Raw genomic sequence first — 25910 nt, forward strand, 5'->3', positions numbered from 1 at the left:
TCACTGGATGAAACACAAGATGGCATCTTTAAAGCCCATGCATTGGTGATGGAGGCCATGGTTAGTTGATCAGCTACAAAATTGTCACTGCATGCCACACAATGATCCTGGGCTTGTCCAGAAATAAAAGATACAACAAATACTCTATATCTGCAATAAAATTCTTTTTATGCCATCTGAAATTTGTGGAGAGGGGTGTGTCTCTTTGTTTGTTGTTCCTGCATGTTTTATTTATTTATTTATTTTTTTGTATTTCCTGGCTTATTTGTCCTCTTAATTGTCATAAAGGGGAGAGTAAAGGCAAGTGGCCTGTGCAGATATGGGGGAAAATAAAAAGGGAAAAGGGAGGAAATTAAAGGGAAAAATATACATTGGAGGAAGAAGAGGAAAACAGTATTTCATTCTTTTGTACACAACTTTCTTGGATTTTGTTGGGGTTTGTTATGTTTTAAACATAAATACCGGAGGGATATGCTGAAGGGGAAAAATTCTAAATTAGGATGGCAAGAAAAGATTTTGTTGCCTTGTTTGATTTGTATATCTATATATCTCTCAGTATTTAAAAAACAATGATTATAGTTACTCTTAAAGGATAGCAATGAGTTAAAAATAGCCATAATGTCCAAAATACTAAATATGAATCAGAACAAAATAAAATAAGTTGAACCACCAAAAATTCATGCGGCACAAGATGAGGTGAAATAACAGAAAATGTTTTTCAAATATATACAAGGCATATATCTATTTATACATATATGCAAGGATATGCATATGTGGATAGATATATCTGTATAATTTTTCTCTCCACCCCTCTCAGGGATAACTGAAGTATGGAATCATCATTGTAATTATGATAAAGAAGAAAGCAAAACCTAAAGAAAAATTAACATGCGTTGTTTACCAAGTTAAAACAGTATCATGCATGTTCATGTTGGCTGATGTAAGAATGATGGTGTGAATTTCTGTGTAAAACACATGGCTGATGGCAGGGGCTATTGTTAATCTCTGATTTTACATTAGTCTAATCTTATCTATACTGTGTCTACATATATATGAAGTAAGAGGCACTATAAATTTAGAATACACACATACAAATATATGTGTATGTATATAGGTACACACAGTACATACAAAGGCTTCAGGGGAAAATATAGAACATGAAGCATACAAGAAAACCCATAAAAGCCTCTCTTTAAAAATCCAATCCCTTTTTATTTATTCATTTTTAGGGAGGATTTGCTTAATACTTTCATTAAGCTCATTCCTTATCAACTACTTGCACTGGCATTTGAAATCAGGAAGTTCTCACAAGTTTGGTTTGAAAATCAACAAGCCCATTCTTGAGCTATTTCCTAAGAAGCCCTGACCCTAGACCACACTGTTATGTGGGATTCAAAGAAAACTTTATGATTGAAATGTTCTAATTCTGCCACTGTAATCAATCAGAAATTCTGTGCCCCAAATCTAAGATACAGATGAATGGTGTTTGGGATTACTTGATTCTGTTCCTGGCTGCATCATCTGTAATTGTTCTTGGCTCTTGCCTGTCTATGAATGGGGTATGCTATTTGCTGAATTAAAGACCCATTTTTAGAGTTCTGATAATGTCCTAGGAATTTCCAGTCATTGTCCACTCTGTTTCTTCCCTTCCTATCCATTCTTTTCTTTTATTTCCCTTACTTTTCTGTCTTCCTTAATAGACAATAAATTCATAGTAATAATGAAAATGTTTTATAAATAAGTGATTTATTAAACTTTCAAATGAAAGCATATATATATAATTTATTATTTTATTAGATTTTTTATTTTTGTTATGAAATTTATGATAATGGTTAATCCATGAGCCTGAGTAATGAATTACATAATTGTCTAACAACTATTTAGGACACTTTCTTATACTTATATTTCTATTATAACTCCAATTTTCAAAAAGATTTATCATTAGGGATTTAAAGGGCACATGTTTGTTCCAATAGCTTAAAAATTAGTTTGGTTTGGGGTAGAGTTGGGTTATTAAAAAGTGATACAATTTATCACTGAGTAGGTTAATTAGTGAAAACAGAAACTCTACCATTAAAATTTGAAACATCATGTGCCAATGAACATACTCTATTAATTTATAGATCAGCAAAGGGAATTAAAGAATTAGTAGGATCTAGCCTAGACCTTATATGTGAGCAACTATTTGCTTTTGTATGCTTTATAAATATATTATAACTCAAATGTAAGAATGACTCATGTCTACAGCCAATACTGATTAATTACATTAACAAATGTTACATCTACTTAAATTTTGCTTTCAAAAGCTAAATCATTTCTCAAACTACTTTATTGGAAGGGTTTTTAAGTGAAGTTCTGGACACTGTGATTCTCAAACATCCCTATAGCATTTTATTTAGCATTTACTATATACCAAATAGCCACTGAACTAATAACCACTTGACTAATAACATTTAAATATGATTTTCATTACCAATCATGAGTCCCACCTGGAATTTTTTTTCTAAAGTTAAAAAAATAATATAAATATTTCTTTGTAATAAAAACATACAAGTTGCTAACTCTTCAAGCTTGCTGGAGACACTTACGTGTTTATAGAAAAACACACAAGATTACAAACATCATATTTTAAAAGCAATTTAGTTTTTTTTCACCCATGGATTCTGGAGAACAGGCTCTCTTTTGTTGTTGTTGTTCTGTGCTAGAAAAGTATTATTGTCTTAACATAGCATTGTCTTAACACTTCCCACAGTGTTCCAGCAAATAAAACCAGGAATGATTTGGTGAGTTTTAAGCAATTCAGTGCCAGATTTTCGTATTATAAATATTTCACTGGAGTATCTCAATCTGATAAAGATTAAGAATCCAGTTCCACCTGAAGAATACAAACTGGGGGATGCTATTGGTATTTCACTAAGTTTAAATTTCACCCACATTGAGTTGAGTATTATAGTGAAACAATAACACCAAAAGCAAATGTAAGGACTATAGAGTTGAAGAGTAAAAATACATCTGAGAACCATTTTGGAAATAGTAATTATTTGGTGGTCTCAGATTACTGCCATTAAACATTCCCATCAATCCAATTATTATAAAAGTTGTTTAGCACAGTACTCTTGACCATGGTTGTGTTCCATTTTTACTTCCTTTTACTGTCTGCCCTCTGGTGGAAGTGCTGTCCCTTGAAAAACCTGGTTAGCTGACAGCCAGAAAAACAAATCCCTGGATAATTGCTGGATGAATCAATATAGTTGTTAATTATTGCCATGCCAATTTCTCAGGTGTTAAAGGGATTTCTTTTTAATTTTTCCTCTGTTATGTGATTCCTGCCCCCAAGGACTTTTAGAGCTTGAGGCCATAAATATGAAAATTTAGGAAGTTAGCCCTAAACAGTTTGGCTTAGTGGATAGAGAGTTGGCCTGTGGACTCAAGGGTCCCAGGTTCTATTCTGGTCAATGGTATGCACTTTGGATGCGGGCACAACCCCAGTAGGGGATGTGCAGGAGGCAGCTAATGATGTTTCTCTTTCATCAGTCTTTCTAACTCTCTCTCCCTCTCCCTTCGTCTCTGTAAAAAAATCAATAAAATATACTTAAAAATAAAAAAGGTAATCTAGGAATAAATTTCTATTTCCAAAGATGGAAACACTGGGGGTAGGAACAGGGGGGAGGGAGAGAAAAGAAAAAGAAAATCAATGTCATCAATTACTCTTTATTTCAGAATTGATTTAGGTCACAAAAGTGAACTTACAGAAGATCTTAATTGTTATTTGGCTTCCAAAGTCTCATGAAAAAACTTTTATTTTCTAGTGGTTATTTGAATTCTCTCAAGCTCTCTATATTTTGTTATTGTTGAATCCAGATATGTAAGAAGGACAATAAAATATAAGCTTACTGCACAATTTAATATCAATAGAGTATAGTTGGAAAGGAAAAATGTATATACAAAGTTACAAATATAAAATATTTTTAAATGTGTAATTTAATAAGTATAAAACATATAAACAATTAGGTAAGCTTGTGGAAAAGCTGACCAAGATACATAAATTAAGAAATACAAATGTCTATTTAATTTTTCTATATATCTTTTTTTACAGAATATTTATTAAAGTTGTTTAATGTATAATTTCTCAGTCATTTTGGAAGTTCTTTATTATAAGGACAATTCTTTTGTTTGATTAAAAAATAGCAGCCACATTCAGGTGATTATTCAGGACCTTCACATTGGATATATTCAACTTCTTAAAACACAAGATTCCTTCTATATATCTGAGGTAATGTTTTTATTATTTCTGCAGTGTCTGGTGGACCCTATTGGATCAGCCAATCTAATGATTTACTTCCCTTAGAATGCTGAGAAATTGAAGAAGAGTGAGATGGTAGTCTTGCTGACATCCAAACTTGTGATACATTAGGTTTAGGATTGTCTCTTCTGTTAGGGAACCTTATTAATGGAGTATGTGGCTTGACCACCTGCACAACCCTGCTAGCAGATGCCATCTTGCTGCCCATCATGACCCTGAGAAGGGGCAGCTTTCACAAATCTAAATATTAAGTAGACATTGACTCATTTTGTGTGAAACATTATCAACTTTTATAAATTAGGAAAGTTAAAATCCTGACCCTCAACTTTAGGTAGTTAAATAGTGATTCTAATATTCTTCTGAATATTTTAATTTGATGCATATAATTTTATACTTTAAAGGCTCAATTCTGGGTTTTTAAAGCAAATATTAAGAATTTGTCATCTTCCATTATAATCATTATAAATGATCTAGTTCCTTGGAGTAGAAGGGTTAGGGAAAGTAGAGAATTCTTTTTTTGAACATATGTGAATTTGTTAGGGTGATTTTCACTTAAATAAAATTATATATTTTAAATAATTCAGAAGGTTTTAATTATCTGATTAAGGGGAGATGAAGTCAGACATTTGAAAAATCTCCAATTTTAATTTAAGATTATGAAGTACTTTGTAAGTCATAAAGATTCAATCAATAAATACTAATTGAGCTTTTACTCTTTGTCTTATTGTCATGGTTTAAGACCTAAACCTAAACTTTAGGTGATTGTTGTTTTTTTAAAACTCATTTACATATTTTTCAGAGAAAATATACAAAGAAAATTTGAGATCCATTGGATTTGCAAGGTTTCTAAACTATCATCAACCAAACTCCAAACACTTTTACGTTGTCTCTAAACATCATATGACTGAGCTATATCAAATTTGAGTGCCAAAGAGGTCTTTGGGCATGAAAGGCAATTGCTTGCCTCTTACTCAAAAACATCAGCTTTAAGACCAATTTTGATTTAAAGAAAGTTAAATAAGAAGACTAATTTCATTTAAAATGTGATGCCCACATGAAAATAAAAGTTGTTGGATTAGCATATACTAAACTGCCAGGATTTATGAAGAGCTAGAGCTTCTAATGGATCTCAATCAGAGAAGAACTTAGAGAAGCTAAATGCTTTTTAACTGAGATAGCTAGAAAAATCATAAACTTGCTAATACAGTGAGAGAAGACAAGGCAATGTTAAGTAAAATTGAACAAGGCCTGGGTAATTAGCCAAATTTAGTGTATTTTCATCAAATATTGAGCATGGCAAAGAGTAACATTTTAGAAATTGAGGCAATGAAGTCGGTTGTTTAAAGCCAGAATTGTAATCTTATTATTTATATGGAATTTTAAGATTAAATATGTCAAAATTATGTAACTGTCACCATTACCTGGTGCTGTATGGGCAGTAAATGAAATCCTTCTCTCTAGGTAGTGCAAGAACTAGCCCCAGAAACAACTGTTTAATTGTTTCTGGATTTAAAAAAAAAAAAAAAATATATATATATATATATATATATATATATATATATATATATATATATATATATATTTTTTTTTTTTTTTTGATTGATTTTTTTTTATATAGAGAGAAAAAAAGAGGGATAGAGAGTTAGAAACATTGATGAGAGAGAATCATCGATCAGCTGTCTCTTTCACACCCCCTATTGGGGATGTGCCCGCAACTAAGGTACATGCCCTTGACCAGAATCGAACCCGGGACTTTTTAGTCCACAGGTCGACGCTCTATCCACTGAGCCAAACCAGTTTCGGCTGTTTCTAGATTTTAAATTCCATTTTTTTTTTAATGTGAAGGCTATGGAAATATTTCCCATATAATACCAAGAAGGGCTTGATAGATCTATGCTCTGTAACCTTCACCAGTGTTAATCTGGTTCCAGAGCAAAACTTGTGCATCAATAGGAATATTTACCCCCTTCCTCTAAGGAATATGCCTCTGACAAATTTCCCTCTGTATCTGAATCACTTACCAGGAGTACTTTATAGAGTAAATAAAATTAGAAAGAAGAAATGCTCATCCTTCAAATGTGATGAGTTGAATGATCCCAGGCAAGGGAAATCAATAGCTGTGTCTTAGAGCACATGTTAGCTGCTTCAGGGTTGGCATCCTGTCACCTGATTTATTTATATACCCTTCCCCTACTCCCTTACAAAACAGAACAGATTGTTTAAAACCTGCTTTAATCCCCCACGCACCCCATGTAATTATATTACTAAAGAAAATACTGGCATTGAATTCTGTCCTCTGCCTTTGAATCAGAAGAAACACCTGTGCAACCACTAAAAAGCCAATGGACTTAGTTTTCTGCCACTCAGGTTTGGAGCTGGTCATGTTCAGTATCAAATGGCAACATATAATTACACCCAGGAGCTGTAAAAATTGTGAATATGAGATCTGGAAAAGCCCTCTGTGTTATTAGGGAGGTTCCTACGGAGATGACTATGTGAGGTGGAGGGAGGTAGAAGGGGGAAATGGCAGTAATATTTCAAAATGACCAAGCCTCAATTTTTATAAGAAGACTTAAAATCTAATGATTTGAGAAAGATGTTTGTGTATGTATATGTATATAAATATCACTGCTATAAAAGCAAGAAAACTAGAGAACGAGTAAACAGGAGTAAAGTTTAGGTAACTATTGACCATGGAATCAGTTAATATGGGGATCTTGCCATATTCATATGTGAATCCCTAATACCTAGTACAGTGGTCGGCAAACTCATTAGTCAACAGAGTCAAATATCAACAGTACAAGGATTGAAATTTCTTTTGAGAGCCGAAAACCTAATTCTGTGCATGGGCCACGAAGTTTCAATCTCACAGTACATGTGTGCCTGCATATGGTATTATGTGGAAGAGCCACATTCAAGGGGCCAAAGAGTCACATATGGCTTGAGAGCCACAGTTTGCCAACCACTGACATAAAAGGTATTTGTTGGAGAGGTCATGTAGGTGGTAAAGCTCCTTGTTCTCTTTTCTCTGATAGTTCATTTATGAGAATTATTAGAACAGGAAGGACTCAAATGTAGATATGCATTGTATCCTTCCTAAGTGCTAAGAAATATTTATTAAATGAATGACTGAATGAATTAATTAATAAGTACTTGGTGTTCAAGTGCCAGTATAGATTAAGTGCAACTGCCCTATTTTTAAATTATATTTTAGTATAGTTGATATACAATATTATATTAGTTACATTAGTTTCAGCTGTACACTATAGTGATTTGATAGTTTCATATCTTGCAATGTGATCACCTTAGTAATTCTAGGAAACATATCATTTTTCAGACTTATCACAATATTATTTACTATATTTCCCATAACCTTTTTTCACCCATTCCCTACTTCTCTCCCCTCTGTCAACCATCTCCTTAGTCCATGTTTCTATGAGTCTGTGTTTGTTTTTGTTTGTTTTTTTTTGGTGGGTTTGTTCTTAGATTCCACAGATAAGTGAAATCATATGGTATATTTCTTTTTCTGTCTGACTTCTCTGACATTAATAACATCTAGAGTTAAAACCTCACTTAATACATTGAGATAATTACACAATAATTTGAAAAAAAATCTGACTAACCAGGTCACAGTTACTTTTATTCCACACAAAAGGGAACAGATCACACTCCAAGGTGAAAAGGCCCCACATAGTTATGTTATGTCGCTAAGTCATGTGAAGGACAGGCACCCACAGAACTTCCTGGATCCAAAGCCACTTGCAAGTCACCAGCAATCAGGCTTCCACAAAATGTGAAAACTTGTAAATCATTCTGGGGTAACAGGCATATTTTTACTTCTGCTATATTATTTCTTCATGAAGCTTAAATTGCTCTAGAATTAGCAAAATGTTTACTGGCTTGCATTTTTTTTTTTTTTAAGGAAAGGGGGAAAAATTAAAGCAACCCAAAGAATCAATTAGAAAATTCTATTTATTTCTTTTAGCTTTTGCAGAAATAAGATCTTAACCCAACTCCAGCTTTTAATTCTTTTAAACATACACAGAAATTCTATGATATCTGTTCTCTATTATATTTATAAATGATTAACGTAGAGCAAGTCTCAAAACAGATGACTTGGGAAAGTTGATAGGAAATAATCAGGGACTACAGTTAACTGCTGGACATTATATCATATAAAACTCACTCTAAAGAAAAGCCATAAAACATCAAAATGTATCTGGGTGCAAATGGGGAACACACAGAAGCTCCTAATTGCCCAAGTCCTTGGACTTCAGCACAGCGAATACATTTTGAAGCATCTCAGCCGTTGACATGGCATCACTTGCTACTAATTTTGTGTTTGCTCTATTGCTGCACAAATTCTCTAAACACCCAATGAACAAAATTAGTATAGATACAATACCATGTGAACTGCTGTTGAAATCCCATGAAAAATGTCTTTGTTTTGGGGTTTTGTTTTGTTTGCCATTTAGGCTCAGAATAATTCATGAGGTTTAAATGATCATTACAGCTCCACTTGGGGTTGAAATTTTTTTATGTCATTCCATTATAGGCCTCTTCATGCTCCTACCACACCCTGTCAATTTCCACCAGCCACTGGCTGCTATGCATTTGCTGTTCCCAGGGTCAATCTGGGTGTTTGCTCAAAGAGGGTTGAATACCATGGATTTTTCTTTATCAAGGAACTGACTTTAAATTTCCCTGGGATCTTGTTACTCTTTCCATGGGATTTGATGCTTTAGATTACACATTAATATTTATATATGTATGCTTATACATATATAGATATGGGAAATACACACATTAACACACTATAATATCTATACAACACATGTCTATTCACATATACGTATGTATTGTTTTTTGCAAATGAAAAAATAAAGCAAGCAAAACAAGACTGACCTAACCTACCTGTACTCGGTTCACATTCAACAAAGTCTTCATCATCGCTTGAACATTCAGCAGATGATACAAGGTCATCTGATGTTGGCTGTGCATGTAAAGAAAATAAAGGGTAGGGGAAGAGAGAGGAGAGAGAGATAAGGAAACCAATGAACAAAAGCATAGACAACTTATCATGGTGTCCTGCCTCCATCATTATTACTGTTTCTCTTCTCTAAGAGGGAATACTGTAGAATGCAAAAATTTTAACTTCCCTGTAGCTGTGAATGGCTCTGGACCTGGACAATCTGTGTGGGTCTTACGTGAAGCTGAGTGACCCAACCTGGTTCTAGGAGACTCTTTCTTAGCCCAGGAAATCACATGGTCATCCTGACTCTACTGACTTTAGTTTAAATTTTGAGAATCAGAGGGGCAGGAAACTGGCTATTGCAAAGGGTGGGCAATACAAGAGTACAAGCCAGCCCAGGAATGCCCTGCAGCTTTAAAAGAGTTTCAAATGCATATGGTGTGTGGTGTTGAGTGTATGATTTGGTGGTTGTGAATTTGTAGGCAGGTATAATTAATGAATGTTGTGGAATGCAGTCTGTTCAGGAATGGGATAAAGGCTTCCCTGGCTAGCAGCAATGTCTTTGTGTAATTGGTGCAATTAGCTGAATTAGTAATGTGCACCAGCAGAGAGATAGCAACAAGAGTCTCTTGATAGAGGTAAGGAGAAAATCTCTTGTTGCAATAATAGTAATTCAACTTGAGACCATTTGTTTTTCTATTGGATCTCAGAGAAACTCCCTATTTGCTGGGGATCTGCTGCGAGAAATATGGGGGCTGTGGGTATGGCTAGTAAGAAGAACCCTTGCTACATAATAATAGATGAGAAGACTTCTTTGTGTGCCTGGTACATGCACAAGAAATACTGTTGAGTTAATTAATCTATATATCTTATAAAAAGAAACACATTTTGTCCTATTATATACATAAGGGCAGTATACAAATAGAGTATAAACTGGTTTGCTGGTCTTATTCCTAATGCACTGAAGTCTGAATCTATATTCAAGAGCAAAAGCAATTATAAGCTAGATGCTGTGCAAGCTTGTATACTTGTATTTATTAATTATAGTTATTATTAAGCAACATAATTTTTACAACAACTCTTTGGGACAGGTGCAATTATCATACTTTTAAAGGGAACTGAAGTTCAAAGAGATTAAGTAAGTTGCTGAGGGACACACATCTAATAAAATATAGTGAGTGAGGATTTGAATAGATAAATGTTATTCAAAGTCTTCATTTGTGGCCCACATGGGTTTCTCAATACTCTTTCTTACATGATGTTATTCACTGAATTGTGCCCCTCAAATTCCTATGTGGACATTCTAGTCCCCACACCACAGAATGTAATTGGAATTTGAAGTTAGGTCTTTAAAGAGGTGATAAATTTAAAATAGGGTCATTAGGGTAAACCTAATCCAATATGACAAGTGTCCTTATCAAAAGATGAGACTAGGACACAGATGCACCAAGAAGGATAACACACAATGTAAAGGCACAAGGAGAAGACAACCATCTACAAGCCAAGGACAGAGCCCCCCCCCAACCCCCCCAAAAAAAAAAGAAAAAGAAAAAGAAAAAGAAAAAAATAAAGTAACTCAGCTGATACTATGAACTTGGACTTTGGACTTTTGGCTTCTAGGACTATAAGAAAACAAATTTCTGTTGTTTAAGCCACCCAGTCTAAGGTACTTTTATTATGGCAGTTCTAGCAACCAAATGCACATGACAACCCATATGCTTCATATTCCCAGACAACACCTGTTTGGAAATACACATTCTAGGCACAAAATTATTGGGCACATCAATGAACAGTAGAAAAACCACATTAGGTCATTGCTTTCACTTAACTGATGGTGGCAGAGCAGTGCCTTAACCCACCTCTTTATTCTACAACCAAGGCAGATACTTTTACCTCGTTCTTCCTTAAAGTTAATAGAAGGATAATTTTCAAACATACTTTTTTTTTTTTCAATTAGACGCTACTGAAGTGTGCATTTTATTTCCAGCAACTGATGATGTCAGTTGTGTCCTGGAGCCCAATTTTTCCTTTATTTTTATAATATATATATATATATATATATATATATAGATAGATAGATAGATAGATAGATAGATAGATATATTATATTATATTATATTATATTATATTATATTATATTATATTGATTTTACACAGAGAGGAATTGAGAGGGACAGAGAGTTAGAAACGTCGATGTGAGAGAAACATCGACCAGCTGCCTCCTGCACACCCCCTACTGGGGATGTGCCAGCAACCAAGGTACATGCCCTTGACCGGAATAGAACCCGGGACCTTTCAGTCTGCAGGCCGAAGCTCTACCACTGAGCCAAACCGGTCCCGGCATATTTTTATAAAATATATTTTATTGATTTTTTTTTTTTTTACAGAGAGGAAGGAAGAGGGATAGAGAGTTAGAAACATGGATGAGAGAGAAACATCGATCAGTTGCCTCCTGCACACCCCCTACTGGTGATTGCCTGCAACCAAGGTACATGCCCTTCACCAGAATCAAGCCTGGGACCCTTCAGTCCTCAGGCCGATGCTCTATCCACTGAGCCAAACCAGTTTCAACCAATTTTTCCTTTAGAGAAATGGCCAGTTTACTCCCCTGGAGGTTCCTGCTGGCATGGGGCCTCATGCAGGTCCACTCCGGGGTATTTAGGCAAGGGAGATGGCAAGGAAATAAATGCTAACTATACACACGCATAAGGCAATTATAAGAGGCAGACACTATTTTTGCAAGGGCCACAATCACTTTTAGATCTTTCTAAAGGATGCATTATGTCCAGGGGTGATACCTCCCCCAAGGCAGCAATGATTGCTTTGGGTGGAGGGAGCAGATCTTAGATATAACAAGGGTTTATGACCTACCAACAGCCCATAGTACTTAAATAAATATACAGTATATCTGTGACATTAAAATTTTATAAGATAAGGGCAATTAGGAAAAAAAAGTCTCAAAAAAAAACAACAAAAAAACAAAACAAAAACTCCGTAGAGGGTGGTAATGAAAAAGTGTTGGAGAATACACTGCTACAGTATAATCAATTGCAAATTAATTGTTGGTGACTTAATTATAAGGAACTTACAAAATGGCCCATATACTGCTTAACTAGTTTTGGTCCCTAGAAATGAGTAAAACCTGGTGAGTTAATGAAAATCTAGTGAACTAATCTCAAGAACAGAAGGCCACGCTATAAAAAAGGTCATTGAGCAAGTGTATGGAAACAATGCATGATTCCAACAGAAACCAACCAAACAAACAAATAAAACAACCCCACAATAAACATTAACACAACATTAGTTATATTATGTTAACTTAATTCTAAGAAATTTATCTTAATTTTTATTGGCCAAAGAAATCATTTTTTTGTTTGTTTGCTTTTTTGTTTTTCCAAGAAAAGTACTAGACTTTGAGATTGAAAAAATACTATTTTCTTCTCCCTTCTCCACCTCCTCACACTAGACAAGTTTTCTCCCCTATGGTTTAGATGACATTGTATATAGCTACATTCTCCTTCTCCCTTACCATCTCAACTTCTGTCCCTAAAATTAGCCCCTAACCCCCATGTAGAACTCATGCATATGTTCTTCCATGTTCTTGCTCCCTTTCTCCCCAGTTCACTGTCTCTGGGCCCCACTTCCCAGAGATTTGTTTTCTGCTGGTCTTCTCTATGAATATGGATAAATGCAACATTTCTCCCAGGCAAGAGAGGCACATTTATTAGCAGTTCTGATAAATGGTGGTTAGACTTGCAGGTTAAATGAGAGGCAGACCATTAGATGGTGGTTAAGAGCAAGCCTGACTTTCTACTACACTTTCAGCTGGTAACCTGGAGAATCAAATTATTTCCTTCTCCAACCCTCATTTTTTTTTCCATCTATAAATTGGGATAAACAGAGAGTTTCATTATCAGTTGGGTATTGATTTAAATGTAATGTTTAAAAGTGAAAATCTAGCCTGGTTGGTGTCAGTGGGTGAGCGTTGATCTATGAACTAGACAGGGGTCCTCAAACTTTTTAAAGTGGGGGCCAGATCACGGTCCCTCAGAGAGCTGGAGGGCCGGACTATATGAACTACTAATTCCTACTGTAACACCTTGGCTGCGCTCACTGCCCAAAAAACCTGGCGGGCCGGATCAGACTCCTCTGCGGGCCGCAGTTTGAAGACCCCTGAACTAGGAGGTAGAGGTTAGGTTCCTGGTTCGGGCACATGCTGGGGTTTCAGGCTTGATTCCCTGGTGGTCAGTGGGTATCATAGCTAACAGTTGGAGTGTCTGCCCCCTGGTGGTCATTTCACATTATAGGTACCAGTCAGCTGGTCTGCCAGTCACTTAGACTTTTATATATATAGACTAGTGGCTCAGGGCATAAAATTCGTGCATGGGGGTGGGGTTCCCTCAACCCAGCCTGCACCCTCTCCAATTGGGGACCCTTGGGGGATGCTGGCCTGCTCTCCCTTGCTGCTCTGATTGCCCCTAACCCTGCTGGCCTAATCTTGCCTCCAACTCCTTTCTCCTGCTGGCCTGATTGCCCCTAACTGCCTCTGCCTACCTGATTGCCCCTAACTTCCCTCCCCTGCCAGTCTGATCTTGCCCCTGTTGGCCTGATCACCCCTAACTGCCTCTGCCTCAACCTCCACCACCATGGCTTTGTCTGGAAGGAGGTTGGATATCTGGAAGATTACTGGTTGACCTGGTCTAATTTGCATATTATCCTTTTATTAATATAGATAGATTATATAGGATAGGATTGCTTAAATTGGGGGGAAAGCCCTTTTCATTAGAAGGAGATACTCTTGGCAGACAAAAATACATAATCCTTATATATGGAATGATATCCAGCCATATGCACTATACTGCTAAACCAGTCATTTAAAAATTGAACCACTGTCTTTCACCTTACACCAAACAGCTATTGCCCTTAAAACTCCTCCTCAGCCCCAACCTTAGGTTCTGCCTTCACAGTTCACCCAAATTAGGTTCTAATTGGTCAGTTTCTATGCCAGTCAGCATCAAAAGCTCCACCTCCTAGGTAGCCATTGCATCCTTGTACTTCACCCAGATTTGGTTCTGATTGGTCAGTTTCTATGCCAGTCAGTGTCTCCGGGCCAATCTCTGGGCCTGATCAGAGAGGCGGAGTTTGTTGATGATTGCTGGCATCGCCCAGAGAAAGAGAGGCAAGGTCTGATCAACAGCTGCCACAGAGGCTGTGGATCAGACCCTGCTTCTTTCTCTGGGCCTAATCCACAGCTCCCTCAGCAGTCAGTGCTGGGTTGCTGCAGTGACCCAGCACTGACTACAGGACTGACTTCTGGTGTTTGGTGGCTCAGGGCATAAAATTAGGGTTTGGTCACCCTAACCCTAACCCCTTTGGACATTATGGACCCTGGATCTTTATATAAATATAGTCTAGAGACTCAGTGCCCATGAAATCTTCGCGGTTATGGTCCTAGGCCTAGCCTGGCCTCTGTTGCTGGCCTCTGCCACCTGAGACACTATGTGACGCTCCCCACCCCAGGATGGTCTGCAATGCTTGTGGCCCCTTTACTGCTCTGAGAGACACCCCCATTCCACTACTGCTCTGTGAGGCTCCCCTCCACCCCAACACTGCTCCACAAGGCTCCTCCCACCCCGCCATGCCCCGGGAAATTTCCCCTGCCCCGCGACTGCTCCGACTGCTCCACGAGGATCCCCCCCTCCCCTTGACTGCTCTGTGAACACCCCCTCCCCAACTGCTCCACAAGCCCCTCCCCTCCCCCTTGACTGCTTCACGAAGCTTGCTGCCACCCCATAAAGCTTGCCACTGGACACTCCGTGAAATTCCCCTTGCCCTGCCACTACTCTGCGAAGCTAACGCCTCCCCAGGACTTCTCTGCAAAACTCCCCCACCCCGTGACTGCTCCATGAAATTCACTGCTGCCTGTTGACTGCTCCTTTAAGCTCGCTGCTGCCCCATGAAGCAACCTACTGCTGATGCTGCCACTGCCCTTCAACAATTCCTAGTCCTGTGCTCCACCATCCCCCACCTCATAGCGAGTGACTTGGGGGCCAGGGGGAAGGAGGGTACTGAGAGGTGCTCCATGCACTTCATTGTGACTGTAGTCAGTTCAGTCATGATGGCACCTGGCTCTTTATATATTAGGATATGCATAGCCCATGGACATGGCAATAGGGTAGTGAAGACCTGGGAGGGTAGAGGCTGAGAGAAGGGGGGAGTGAGGGGTAATGGGAGATATATGTAATACTAATCAACAATAAAAATATATTTTAAATTGTAATAAGGCAGCTAATACGCTAATCATTTTATTTATTTATTTATTTATTTATTTATTTATTTATTAAATATATTTTATTGATTTTGTACGGAGAGGAAGGGAGAGAGATAGAGAGTTAGAAACATCGATGAGAGAGAGTCATCGATCAGCTGCCTCTTGCACACCCCCTACTGGGGATATGCCCTCAACCAAGGTACATGCCCCTGACCTGAATTGAACCTGGGTCCCTTCAGTCCCCAGGCCGACACTCTCTCCATTGAGCCAAACTGGTCCCGGCTACACTAATCATTTTAAAAAGTAGCAATCTTAGGCTGTGTGGGTACATTTTCCCAAAATCACAACCATTTTTTCATGATTACTCATAATTCCTTAGAGAAAAAGAATAATTAGTACTGGAGAAGAAAAAGATATCTGAACTACTTATCTAGAACCCTGCCTACTAAGCACATTTACCACTTATTAGACTTTTGCTATATTCAGGCTTTGTGCTAAGAAGTTAAAACATGTTAACTTTTTTAGTTTTCATAATAACTAAGGGTGCAGACATTTGTAGTGACATCTGCTATTTTGAATGGTCCACCATCTATTCTCCTTCAAGTAACAGCATTGCTTTAGGAAACTCTTCCATTGTATAGTTGTCAAGAATGCTCATCAAGGTGCCTTCCATGTCATCTTCTCCACATTTTGCCCCCTCATCACGATTGTCTAAAGCTCTCATATTCCCAATGGCTAGGCTTACAGTGTTTATCTATTATGGTTCCCATATATCAAAAAGCAATATGATAAGTCATTCTAGGAAAAATAAAAGATCTAGCCACCCTCAGTGATATATGCCTATATTATCAAGGTGTTCTGTTCATTCCTTCATTCGTTCCTTTATTACTTGAATAAATATTTATTGAGCACCTATGTGTCAAGCACTGTAACATTAAGAGGAATAAAGTGATAGATAAAACGCAGTTCCTGTGCTCTGGGATTTCACAGTCTCTGAAGAGGCATCCAAGTAAACAGGCAAACCTTACATAGTAAACTGAACGTAAGACAAATATAAACACAAGATGCTAAGAGAGCAAATGGCAGGGGAGAAGAGAGAGCTCCTGAGCAGAGAGGAAGTGGAAAATGAGCCCTTGGAGCAGGCAGTAGTGCAGCAGGGAAGCTGAGCGTTGTGGGCAGGAGAGGGGCATTCTAAGTGAAACCAACAGCCTTGTGAAGGCTCAGAGGTATGAAAAAGCAAAGTTTATTTGCACACATATGAGTAGTAGATGAGTGGAGTGAAGGGGTATATTACAATGACAGTATGGCAGCTAGCTGAATTATCATGTGGTTCTCAAAAATTTGGATAATGAACATGAATTTAATATCTTACCCTATAAGACTTTTCTCTTTTTTTCCCTTCCTCACACCTCACCATATCATCCTTTGCATTTCTTTTGGAAGCCAATACACATGGTTTCAAAATGCAGTGTGTAGTGTAGGTCTGATTACACCCATTTCTTCACAGTGAAGATTAAAGACCTTACTTTGTCTTCGCAAGAGGAGGAAAATAGTCTCCTGTCCCTATTTATTAGCCAAGTCCTATATTAAAAATAATAATTCACACCATCCTGTTTTAAAATATGTAATTCATATTTTTAATTCACAAGTTGAAATTACTTGGATCTGTATTAGGAATAATAAAACTAAAGGTAGGAATTATAATAACTTTCAATAAAAGAATTTCTCTTGCAGGAGCTCTCTTTATTCCTTTCCTGAAAGAATTTTTATTACATTTATATTCTTTTCTCCTCCTACCAATGTTTATTGAAATTACCTTCAGAATAAACTGGGCCAGAAGAAAGCTCAAAGCTCTGTCCACCCAAGTAAATTTATAGGTATATTTATCTCCCAGTTCCCTCAGTTCCACAAACCTCGCTTCTCATTTTCCTTCAATGAGTTATTGTTTTTCTAATCACCTGCTTCCAATTATTTACTCCGAAGGGCTCTGTCCCACTTCAGCACAGGAATGTCATTCTTCAATGCTATCCATCACTTGGCTCTGAGAAAAATGCCTGCACTGTCCTCAGAACAGCTCGGGATAGTTTCAGCAGGTCCCCTCCTTACTGCCCTGTGTCTCTCTGTGACTTCCAGTTCCATCCGTTAGCCCTTTATCTTATACTGAGAATAGGCTAATCATGTTGGGGATAATCATTTTTCTCCATCCAGCTCCTTGGGAGCACGTTTATTTGACGGAGTTTAAGCAAGATAAAATAAGTTCTGCCACAGAACAGCTTTATGAAATTATAAATAACACACTCAAGAGTGATGATCACCTTTCTTCCAGTGAAAAAGGAAAAGAGAAAGGCCCATAAATATTCTGCAGGCCCACAGAAAACAGCCATATATCTCCGCAGCTGCTTCATACTAAAAAGAATTAAATTCCTTCAAATGTTTGTTGTTTTCTTTACCCTTCTACACGTCCATTCTGAGACCCAGTTGGCAGTTTGAATATCTCATAGGAGGGAGGGTCTGACCCAGCTTTGTGCTGAGTGTGCATTCTCTATTTAAATAAAGGATTTCTGAGATACTTTTAATTAAATTAAGAACCCATTGACTCTAGGTAAAACTATAAATTTTAATAAGTTTTTAGAAGTTTGGCCATCTCAATTTATATTTATCTATTAAGATTTTCTTTATTAAATTCTTGGCATTGAATACATCCATCTCTGATCAATGCGAATAGATGACTCCCCTTTCTATCACACACACACACACACACACACCCTACTGATCACTGGATGATTTTTAGTTGAACCAAAGGTATAGATTATTAGCAATATTCTTAAACTCCCCATCCCCCACAATCAGCACATCATTTCACTCAACTCAAACTGAATACAAACACAACCTTAGAACATCATTAGGATCATATAGGTGTGATTATCTATACCTCATTATATTCCAAACATCTTTTTATCTTCATCTTCAAAAGTGCAACTGACACTATTATGCAAAAATGAAACAAACAATTTTAACTCATTACTCAAGTGTAAGAGACAGGAGTATACCATAGACAAAAAGACAATGGTGAAATCTGTTTAAGATGCTTTCTGAGTTCTCCTTGTGTCCTACTGATGCCCTTGTAGTAACCCAGTTATTATTCAAAGGGGAGATCAGATAATAAAACTGCATTTAACACTCTCCAAGTGTCCCCCACTGACTGATGGGGGAAGAGACCAGACAAAGGCAGTATAGCTACATGCCCAGTAAGGTCTGAGTGCTGTGAGAAGATGCTTCCAGTTGATCCTGGGAGAAAGTCAGTGGGCAAAAAAGGCATGGCCACTGCAAGTGCCAACCTGAATATTTAAACTTCCAAAGGAAGTTCTCTCTCTCTCTCTCTCTCTCTCTCTCTCTCTCTCTCTCTCTCCTCTCTCTCTATTCTCCTTTAGCAGGGGAGGCAGTCTCTTGCATCCACATGGCTCACAGCTATGTGGGACTCCACACAATAGACCAGTGGTCGGCAAACTGCGGCTCGAGAGCCACATCTGGGTGCAGGATATATAATTTTATTTTTGCATGTATTTTACTCATTGATTCAGTCTTTCCTCAATAAATGCCTATTAACTGCTTATGATGTGCCTGTCACTGTGCTGAGGGTTAGGCAGACTCAGTCCTTGTCCTCCTGGAGTTTACAGAAGACTGGGATTTGCTCCAGGCCAAACAAGAAAACACTGATTAGCTGTTAAATAATCAGCTGCACAAACTTAAACTGAGGTTCACAAATAGTATCCTTTCTACCAAATAGCAATTTACATAGGAATTCAGGCATGTAGTTTCTCATTAAACTCTGCCCACCCTCACTAGCCTCCATATTCTTCCTTTTCTTTTCCACACTACATATACTAGAGCAGGATAAAGAAAAATGATATGATTTAATAAGTTTTGCTGAAGAATTAACCTTTAAGGAAACCCCTTTGCAGACTCAAGATTTAGTTAACAGTAGAAGAACCAAGCTAAGCTTAACCAAATTTTGTGCCAAGGATCAGAGTCCTTTATTTTTATCCTTGATGTCTTCCAAGATTATATAAATAAATGTGGTTTGACACCCTTTGTTTCCTCTCTCTTTTCTTTCCAGTTTTAAGATTTTTCTTCCATCTATTCAAAAAAGGAAGGGTGGATCAAGAGAGAGGGGAGGGAGGAAGGAGAAGAGAGCAGGTAGAAGGGAGATTAATCTATCTGTTTTTCAAGGCAGCCTGACAGAGGGAAGAGGGGTATTGAACCACAGAAGATTAACCAAACTTCAATGTACCTTCCCAATAGCAAGAGGAATGTAAAGCTACGTGGTGTTCCACTGATAAGCAAATCCCTCTAAATCCTTTCAATTTATTTCTTGGCCTGGAGAAATTACATATTATTTAGGAGGCAGGAAAAAAATAAAAATGCCTACCGAACCACACAAGGTCTCCAGGAATCTAGAGCCAAAGTCTATTGATTATGTACACATAAAAGTCTGGCTTTCAGACTGTTTTTTTTAATTTTCTCATTGGTGCAGTCCACTTTAGGACCACTAGTCAGAAAGGTCTGTCTGTGTTTCCTCTGTAAACTCTTTTGGTGCTCACCACCAACATTGTTCAGTATGCAGGGTCTCACTGTTACAAAGGAATGCCAACAACATAGATGTAGCTCCAAAGACCTCCTTTCCTCCCTCCCTCCCTCCCTCCCTCCCTCCTTCCCTCCCTCCCTCCCTCCCTCCCTCTTCCTTCCTTCCTTCCTTCCTTCCTTCCTTCCTTCCTTCCTTCCTTCCTTCCTTCCTTCCTTCCTTCCTTCTTCCTCTCTCCCTTTTTTTTTTTTTTCAAATTTGATTTGTTATTTCCTTTATAAGTGAGCTCTTTATTCCAGCATTATTACTGAAACCAAGCCTCAGTTCTTAAAGGGTGAGCAATGCCAAATATAATGTGACCCACAAATAGTGATGTAGATTTAAAAGATGTGAAAATTCTGAACTAAAGTCTTCATTATGGAGAGCACAATGTGTGTTTGTTTTGTGTTGATATGATTCATTTCTCCTTGGTCTTTCTGGTTATATAGCTCAGGGAGATGAAATGGTTTTGAAAAAGAATAGAAAAAAGTAGAATCTTGTTCACTTGGTCATCTATTTCGTAGTCTAACCTCACCATCTGGCACAGGACAAACAACCATCCCTAGCAGGTAAGAGCACAGCTTAGAAGACTTAATAAGACCCAAATATCAGAGGAGAGAGGGAGTGGAAGGATAAAACCAGTCCTGGATATTGCTCAGCAACTCTGAAAACAGATGTCAGGTCCACCATTCAGTCCAGAGCATATAGCAGTGGTTCTCAAACTTTGGTCTCCTGATGAAGTAAGATATGCTAGATGAGCAGAAGAGAAAGGAGTGGCAAACAACAAAATATTGGATATCAAACATAAGCCCTGATATTTTTTTTAAATGTATTTTTATTGATTTCAGACAGGAAAGGAGAAAGAGAGAGATATAGAAATATCAATAATGAGAGAGAATCATTCATAGGCTGCCACCTGCATACCACCCAGTGGGGATCAAGTCCACAAACTAGGCATGTGCCCTTGACTGCCTTGATTGGAATCGAACATGGGATCCTTCAGTTCTAAGGCCAAAGCTGTATCCACTGAGCCAAACCAGCTAGGGACTGGTTTTATTTATTTTATTTTATTTTATTTTATTTTATTTTATTTTATTTTATTTTATTTTATTTTATTTTATTTTTATTTTTGTCAGCAGGCCACTTTTACTGAAAAGAATGTGTGGTGCACATGAACATCTGCCAGCTCTGTCGGTATAGACAAGAGTTGAGAACTGCTACCTTGAAACTAAACATGGTTGAGGTTTATGCCTAGTAAGCAAGAGACTAAGAAAGAAATGCAAGCTCCAAGACATTGCAGAGTAAACACCAGAAGGAAGAGCATATTAGCATAACCTAGAACTTATTATGTGGCACAGGAAATTTACCTAGACCATCAAATGCAATGAAGTGAATATCAAACACAACTGATAAAAAGACAAGATTACCTTTTCCTTGTTACACTGAAAAGAATATCTCACTCTCAGCTATGTACAGTAATATTAGAATAGTCAGATAAAGGTGTCAGAGCAACAGGAGCAGTTAAAGCAAAGTTTATGTATTTCACATGATTTAATCATCAAATACTGAGGGAGGTACTGGTGATATGCCGTGCATAAGTTTGAGTCAGAATTATGAGAGAAAAATGAGGGCCAATCCTAAATAATAAAAGGTTAATATGCAAATCAACTGAACAGCAGACGACTGGTCACTATGACACACACTGACTATCAGATGCTCAATGCAGGAGCTGCCCTCTGGTGGTCAGTGTGCTCCCACAGGGGGAAGCACCACTTAGCTAGAAGCCCTGAGCCTGGCTTATGGCTGGTGAGTACAGTGGAGGTGATGGGAGCCTCTCCTACCTCCAAGGCAGTCAGACATCACCCGAGGGCTCCAGGACTGTGAAAGGGTGCGCAAATTTCGTGCAACAGGCCTCAAGTTAAACAATATGATGTCAAACTCTGAGAGAGGATAAATGCAAAAGATTCTGGCTTTGGAATGAGAATTTACCCATAGTTACTCATTCCCGGAAGATAATATCAATATCCCACAGAGAAAGATTAGGGACTGAATTAAGATGAAGTTCTTTGATTTGTATTACAAGTCCCAAGTCAGCAGAAGTCTTCAGGTCGTATTGCATGAGACACTCAGGAACCCAGATGGACTCAGCCTCCAGAAGTCACTCCCTCATTCCCAGGCTGCAACTAGCTGTAAAGAAATAACCTTATCTTGGAGGCTGGTTTAAAACAATTTGCAAAAGGAAACACAATTTTACTTCTACCGTGTTTCCCAGAAAATAAGACATCCTCCGAAAATAAGACCTCCCCTGAAAATAAGACCTAGCGCAACTTTGGGAGAAAAAATTAATATAAGATGCTGTCTTATTTTCTGGGAAACAGGATATGTGAAAAGGGACAAGACTACTTCTCATTTGTGATGGACAGCAAGGCAAACAAGTTTTCCTTGTTCTGGTTTATAAGCAACAATATTGATTCCCTGATAAAGTGGCTTTTGAAAATACACAGGTGTAACCCCAGGCATGAGACCTATGTGGTCACAGAGGGATCTATGCTCACAAGAGCATTGCACTTGGTTGAACGCTCTTACAGTCTTAAAATTCTTTACCATTTCAATTTTGAACTTGTGTTTTGCAAGTGAAGCTCAATGAGACACTGGAGTATGTGCATTGCACTTGGTTGAACGCTCTTACAATCTTAAAATTCTTTACCATTTCAATTTTGAACTTGTGTTTTGCATGTGAAGCTCAATGAGACACTGGAGTATGTGCATAAGCAAATTAGATACATGCAACATATGTGTCCACCCCGTTCCTGGCACCACAGCTACATATAGAGTTTCTGATGCTCCATAAACACACGATTCTATGGACCTATGGTATAAGATGCATCAGACAGATATCTTTGGATACATTTCTGAATCTTTCTTCCAGGAAGGTGGGCACTGTCTTCCAGACAAGAGTGACTGGGCCAAAGCTGACCTCCTATGCATTTCCCTCTTTTAGGGTGTCATATCATGTTACACCCACTGAGTAAGGAAGGGTATTGACATCCCCAACAGGCTGTGCTTTCCCTTTGAACAGAAGTTGCTTAGAAAGCAGAAAGAAGGCAATAGCATTCCAAGAAACACGAACAAACAAGGAAGCCTATCCCATCCTTTCTTATTCTCTGTATTGGCCAACTGCTTACACTGACAATAATGCCATAAAAGAGAAAGATCGGGCAAGGAGAGCTCTTTTTCCTATCATTCTACCTATTCATTAGCAAGCTGAAGTGAGAGGGTGTGTATCTAGAGGTGAAATGAAAACAGGTGGGTAGGCTTTGTACAGTGTTTCCAGGCTCCCGGCATGAACAAAATACATTTACTTACATACATGAGCTGTGAAATGCCAATCATGTTATTCAGTGATTCCACCTTTGAGTTAAATTCTCTCCTATTTGCATTTTAAACTGGCTTGCACAATCTAAGGTTAAATAGTAATATTCATACTAATGGTTATAAAATTTAGCTTATCTTTACTTAAAATGGAATTGAATGGCAAAAACCAAACAAACTCCCCCCCCCTCCCCCCCCCACCAAGCACTACGGCCAATTGAGAGACTGTGAAAGAAGAAAGAAAAAAGCTTGATAGTTGATTACCTTTTCCATCCCTTTTTCCTACTTTATTTCGCACTGGTTCCTGCACATTATGTAAGCTGCCCCTGAGAACAATTCTGCAAAATGTTTTGAACAGGCCAAAGGGATCTGACATGGTTTTCAGTAACTCAAATGATGACAAATAGTCTATGTTCCTGAAACTGGGCCCCCTATGCTTCTCTCCATGCCTCACGCCTAAGGGTCTTAATCAGCCTTCTTTTGTCATGGGTTCTTTGGGAGAAAGAGCGCCACTGTCTCTACACTCTTTTGGCTCTTCCAATGCCCACACTCATAGCCTCACTCCCCTCTTCATCTGCCTAGACCACTGTTCAGTACATTCTAGACAATATATCATCATATGGTCCCAGGCCTTGTTTATTCCCAACTCTTTCCAATTCTGAGTAGAGTTTTATTATTTATTTATTATATTTTATTGATTTTTTTACAGAGAGGAAGGGAGAGGAGAGAAATAGAGAGCTAGAAACATCAATAAGAGAGAGACATTGACCAGCTGCCTCCTGCACACCCCACACCAGGGATGTGCCTGCAACCAATGTACATGCCCTTGACTGGAATTGAACCTGGGACCTTTCATTCCACAGACTGTCGCTCTACCTACTGAGCCAAACTGGTTTTGGCCTGAGTAGAGTTTTAATGTAACCACTTTAAAAAACAATTATGTCCCAGCTGGCATGGCTCAGTGGTTTAGTGTTAACCTATGAATCAGTATGTCACAGTTCGATTCTGGTCAGAGCATGTACATGTCTGGGTTGCAGCCTGATCCCCAATGTGGGGTGTGAAGGAGGCAGCCAATCAATGATTCTCTGCCATCACTGATGTTTTTTATTTCTGTCTCCCTCTCTAAAATCAATAAAATTATATTTAAAAATAAATACAAAATAATTACAATGGCAAAATGTTCTGAATAATGTATAATGTCCTTAAATATACCCGAAGGTAATGTGGTGGAAGACAAAGCAATAATTGAGAACTGATCAGATAGAACCAAGGACCTTTATTAGTGTAGATTAGGAGGCAAGCTTCCCTCTGAGGACTTGAGGAGCCAACTGATCTGGGGCAAAGTGTGCTGTCCTTCCACAGGGACCATCTTGGAAGTGAAAGTTCAGTAAGTGCCAACTCTGCTGAGTCAGTGGCATCTTTAAAAACTGTGTCAGAAGAATATTTTTAATTTACACTCTGCCACTTCTTTGAAAGAAATCAATATGTCATTTGCTGAAACTATTTTTTTAAAATCTTAGCATCTTTATTTAGCTTTTCTGTATATTTACACCCAGTCTTCTAAGGAGCAAAGAGGAAAAAAAAATAAGAGTTTTTTTTGTATGTGCATTGATTCAATCAGTCTGAACAAAAAAATAAGTAAACAACTAAATACAGCATAAGAGTAGCTTTGATGTTGATGATCTTTAGGGATCAAGATCTCTAAGCAACATAGTCTCTCATTCTAGGTGATTGGAAATAAACAGAAATCAATAAGACCGAATTACCTGGCAATAAATAAGAGAAGCCACATTCATAATTCAAGAAGCTGCTTTTTATGCACTAATTACTGAAGATGCATTCTAGCCCCATTCTATTTTTGCAGCTCATAGATTTCTTCCCAGCATGTAGTCTGTCTCTGGCACTTTTTTTTTTTTTGAGAGGTGCTGAAAAAGTCTTTGTAACATATATGCAGAAGCTCCTGCATTCCCAAAGCTGCTCAGAGGAACCAAAGACAAAAGAAGTCGCTGAGCACACTAGACAAGGATTAGTTCCCCAAACACCTCCTATTCCAGACCCCTCCATGTCCCACAAAGTGCTAAGTGAGGAAGAGGGCATGGCATAGCATGGGTGTGTCTATGGTGAAGCAGGAAAGGTGAGTGTTAGACCCATTGTCAATGCCCATTCTGCTCTCCCTTCTTGGTAGAGCTGGTAATGTGACCAGCCTGACCAAGCATTCTTTACAAGTAGTGGTGGCCATGTGGCACCAACACAGACAAAATAATGACTAAGGAAATCTGCTAAAGATTTGGGAAGTTCTTATTCTATTCCTGATCAAAGAGGAAGACTTGGTTGACCTGACTGCTTTCCCTTTTTCTTCAGTTTGGATGAG

General features: G+C 38.0%; 1 protein-coding gene across 37 annotated transcripts in view; it reads right to left on the reverse strand.

Moving 5' to 3' along the window:
• NRXN3 (neurexin 3) overlaps positions 1 to 25910 on the reverse strand; it is a 1392989-nt gene that overhangs the window by 40518 nt on the left and 1326561 nt on the right. For 29 of the 37 annotated variants that reach the window (XR_014795650.1, XR_014795651.1, XM_084891153.1 and 26 more), the window contains one exon: positions 9218 to 9296. Coding sequence is in view for 35 of the 37 variants with exons in the window: in XM_084891153.1 (XP_084747279.1) it covers positions 9218 to 9296 (79 nt within the window). In the remaining 2 variants the exon portion in view is untranslated. Of the gene's footprint in view, positions 1 to 4002; positions 4238 to 9208; positions 9297 to 25910 lie in introns of those variants that run through there. The other 8 variants (XM_084891152.1, XM_084891149.1, XM_084891145.1 and 5 more) reach the window with 2 other exon arrangements.

The sequence above is a fragment of the Pipistrellus hanaki genome, assembly GCF_964339955.1.
Source record: "Pipistrellus hanaki genome assembly, chromosome: 1".
NCBI lineage: Eukaryota > Metazoa > Chordata > Mammalia > Chiroptera > Vespertilionidae > Pipistrellus > Pipistrellus hanaki.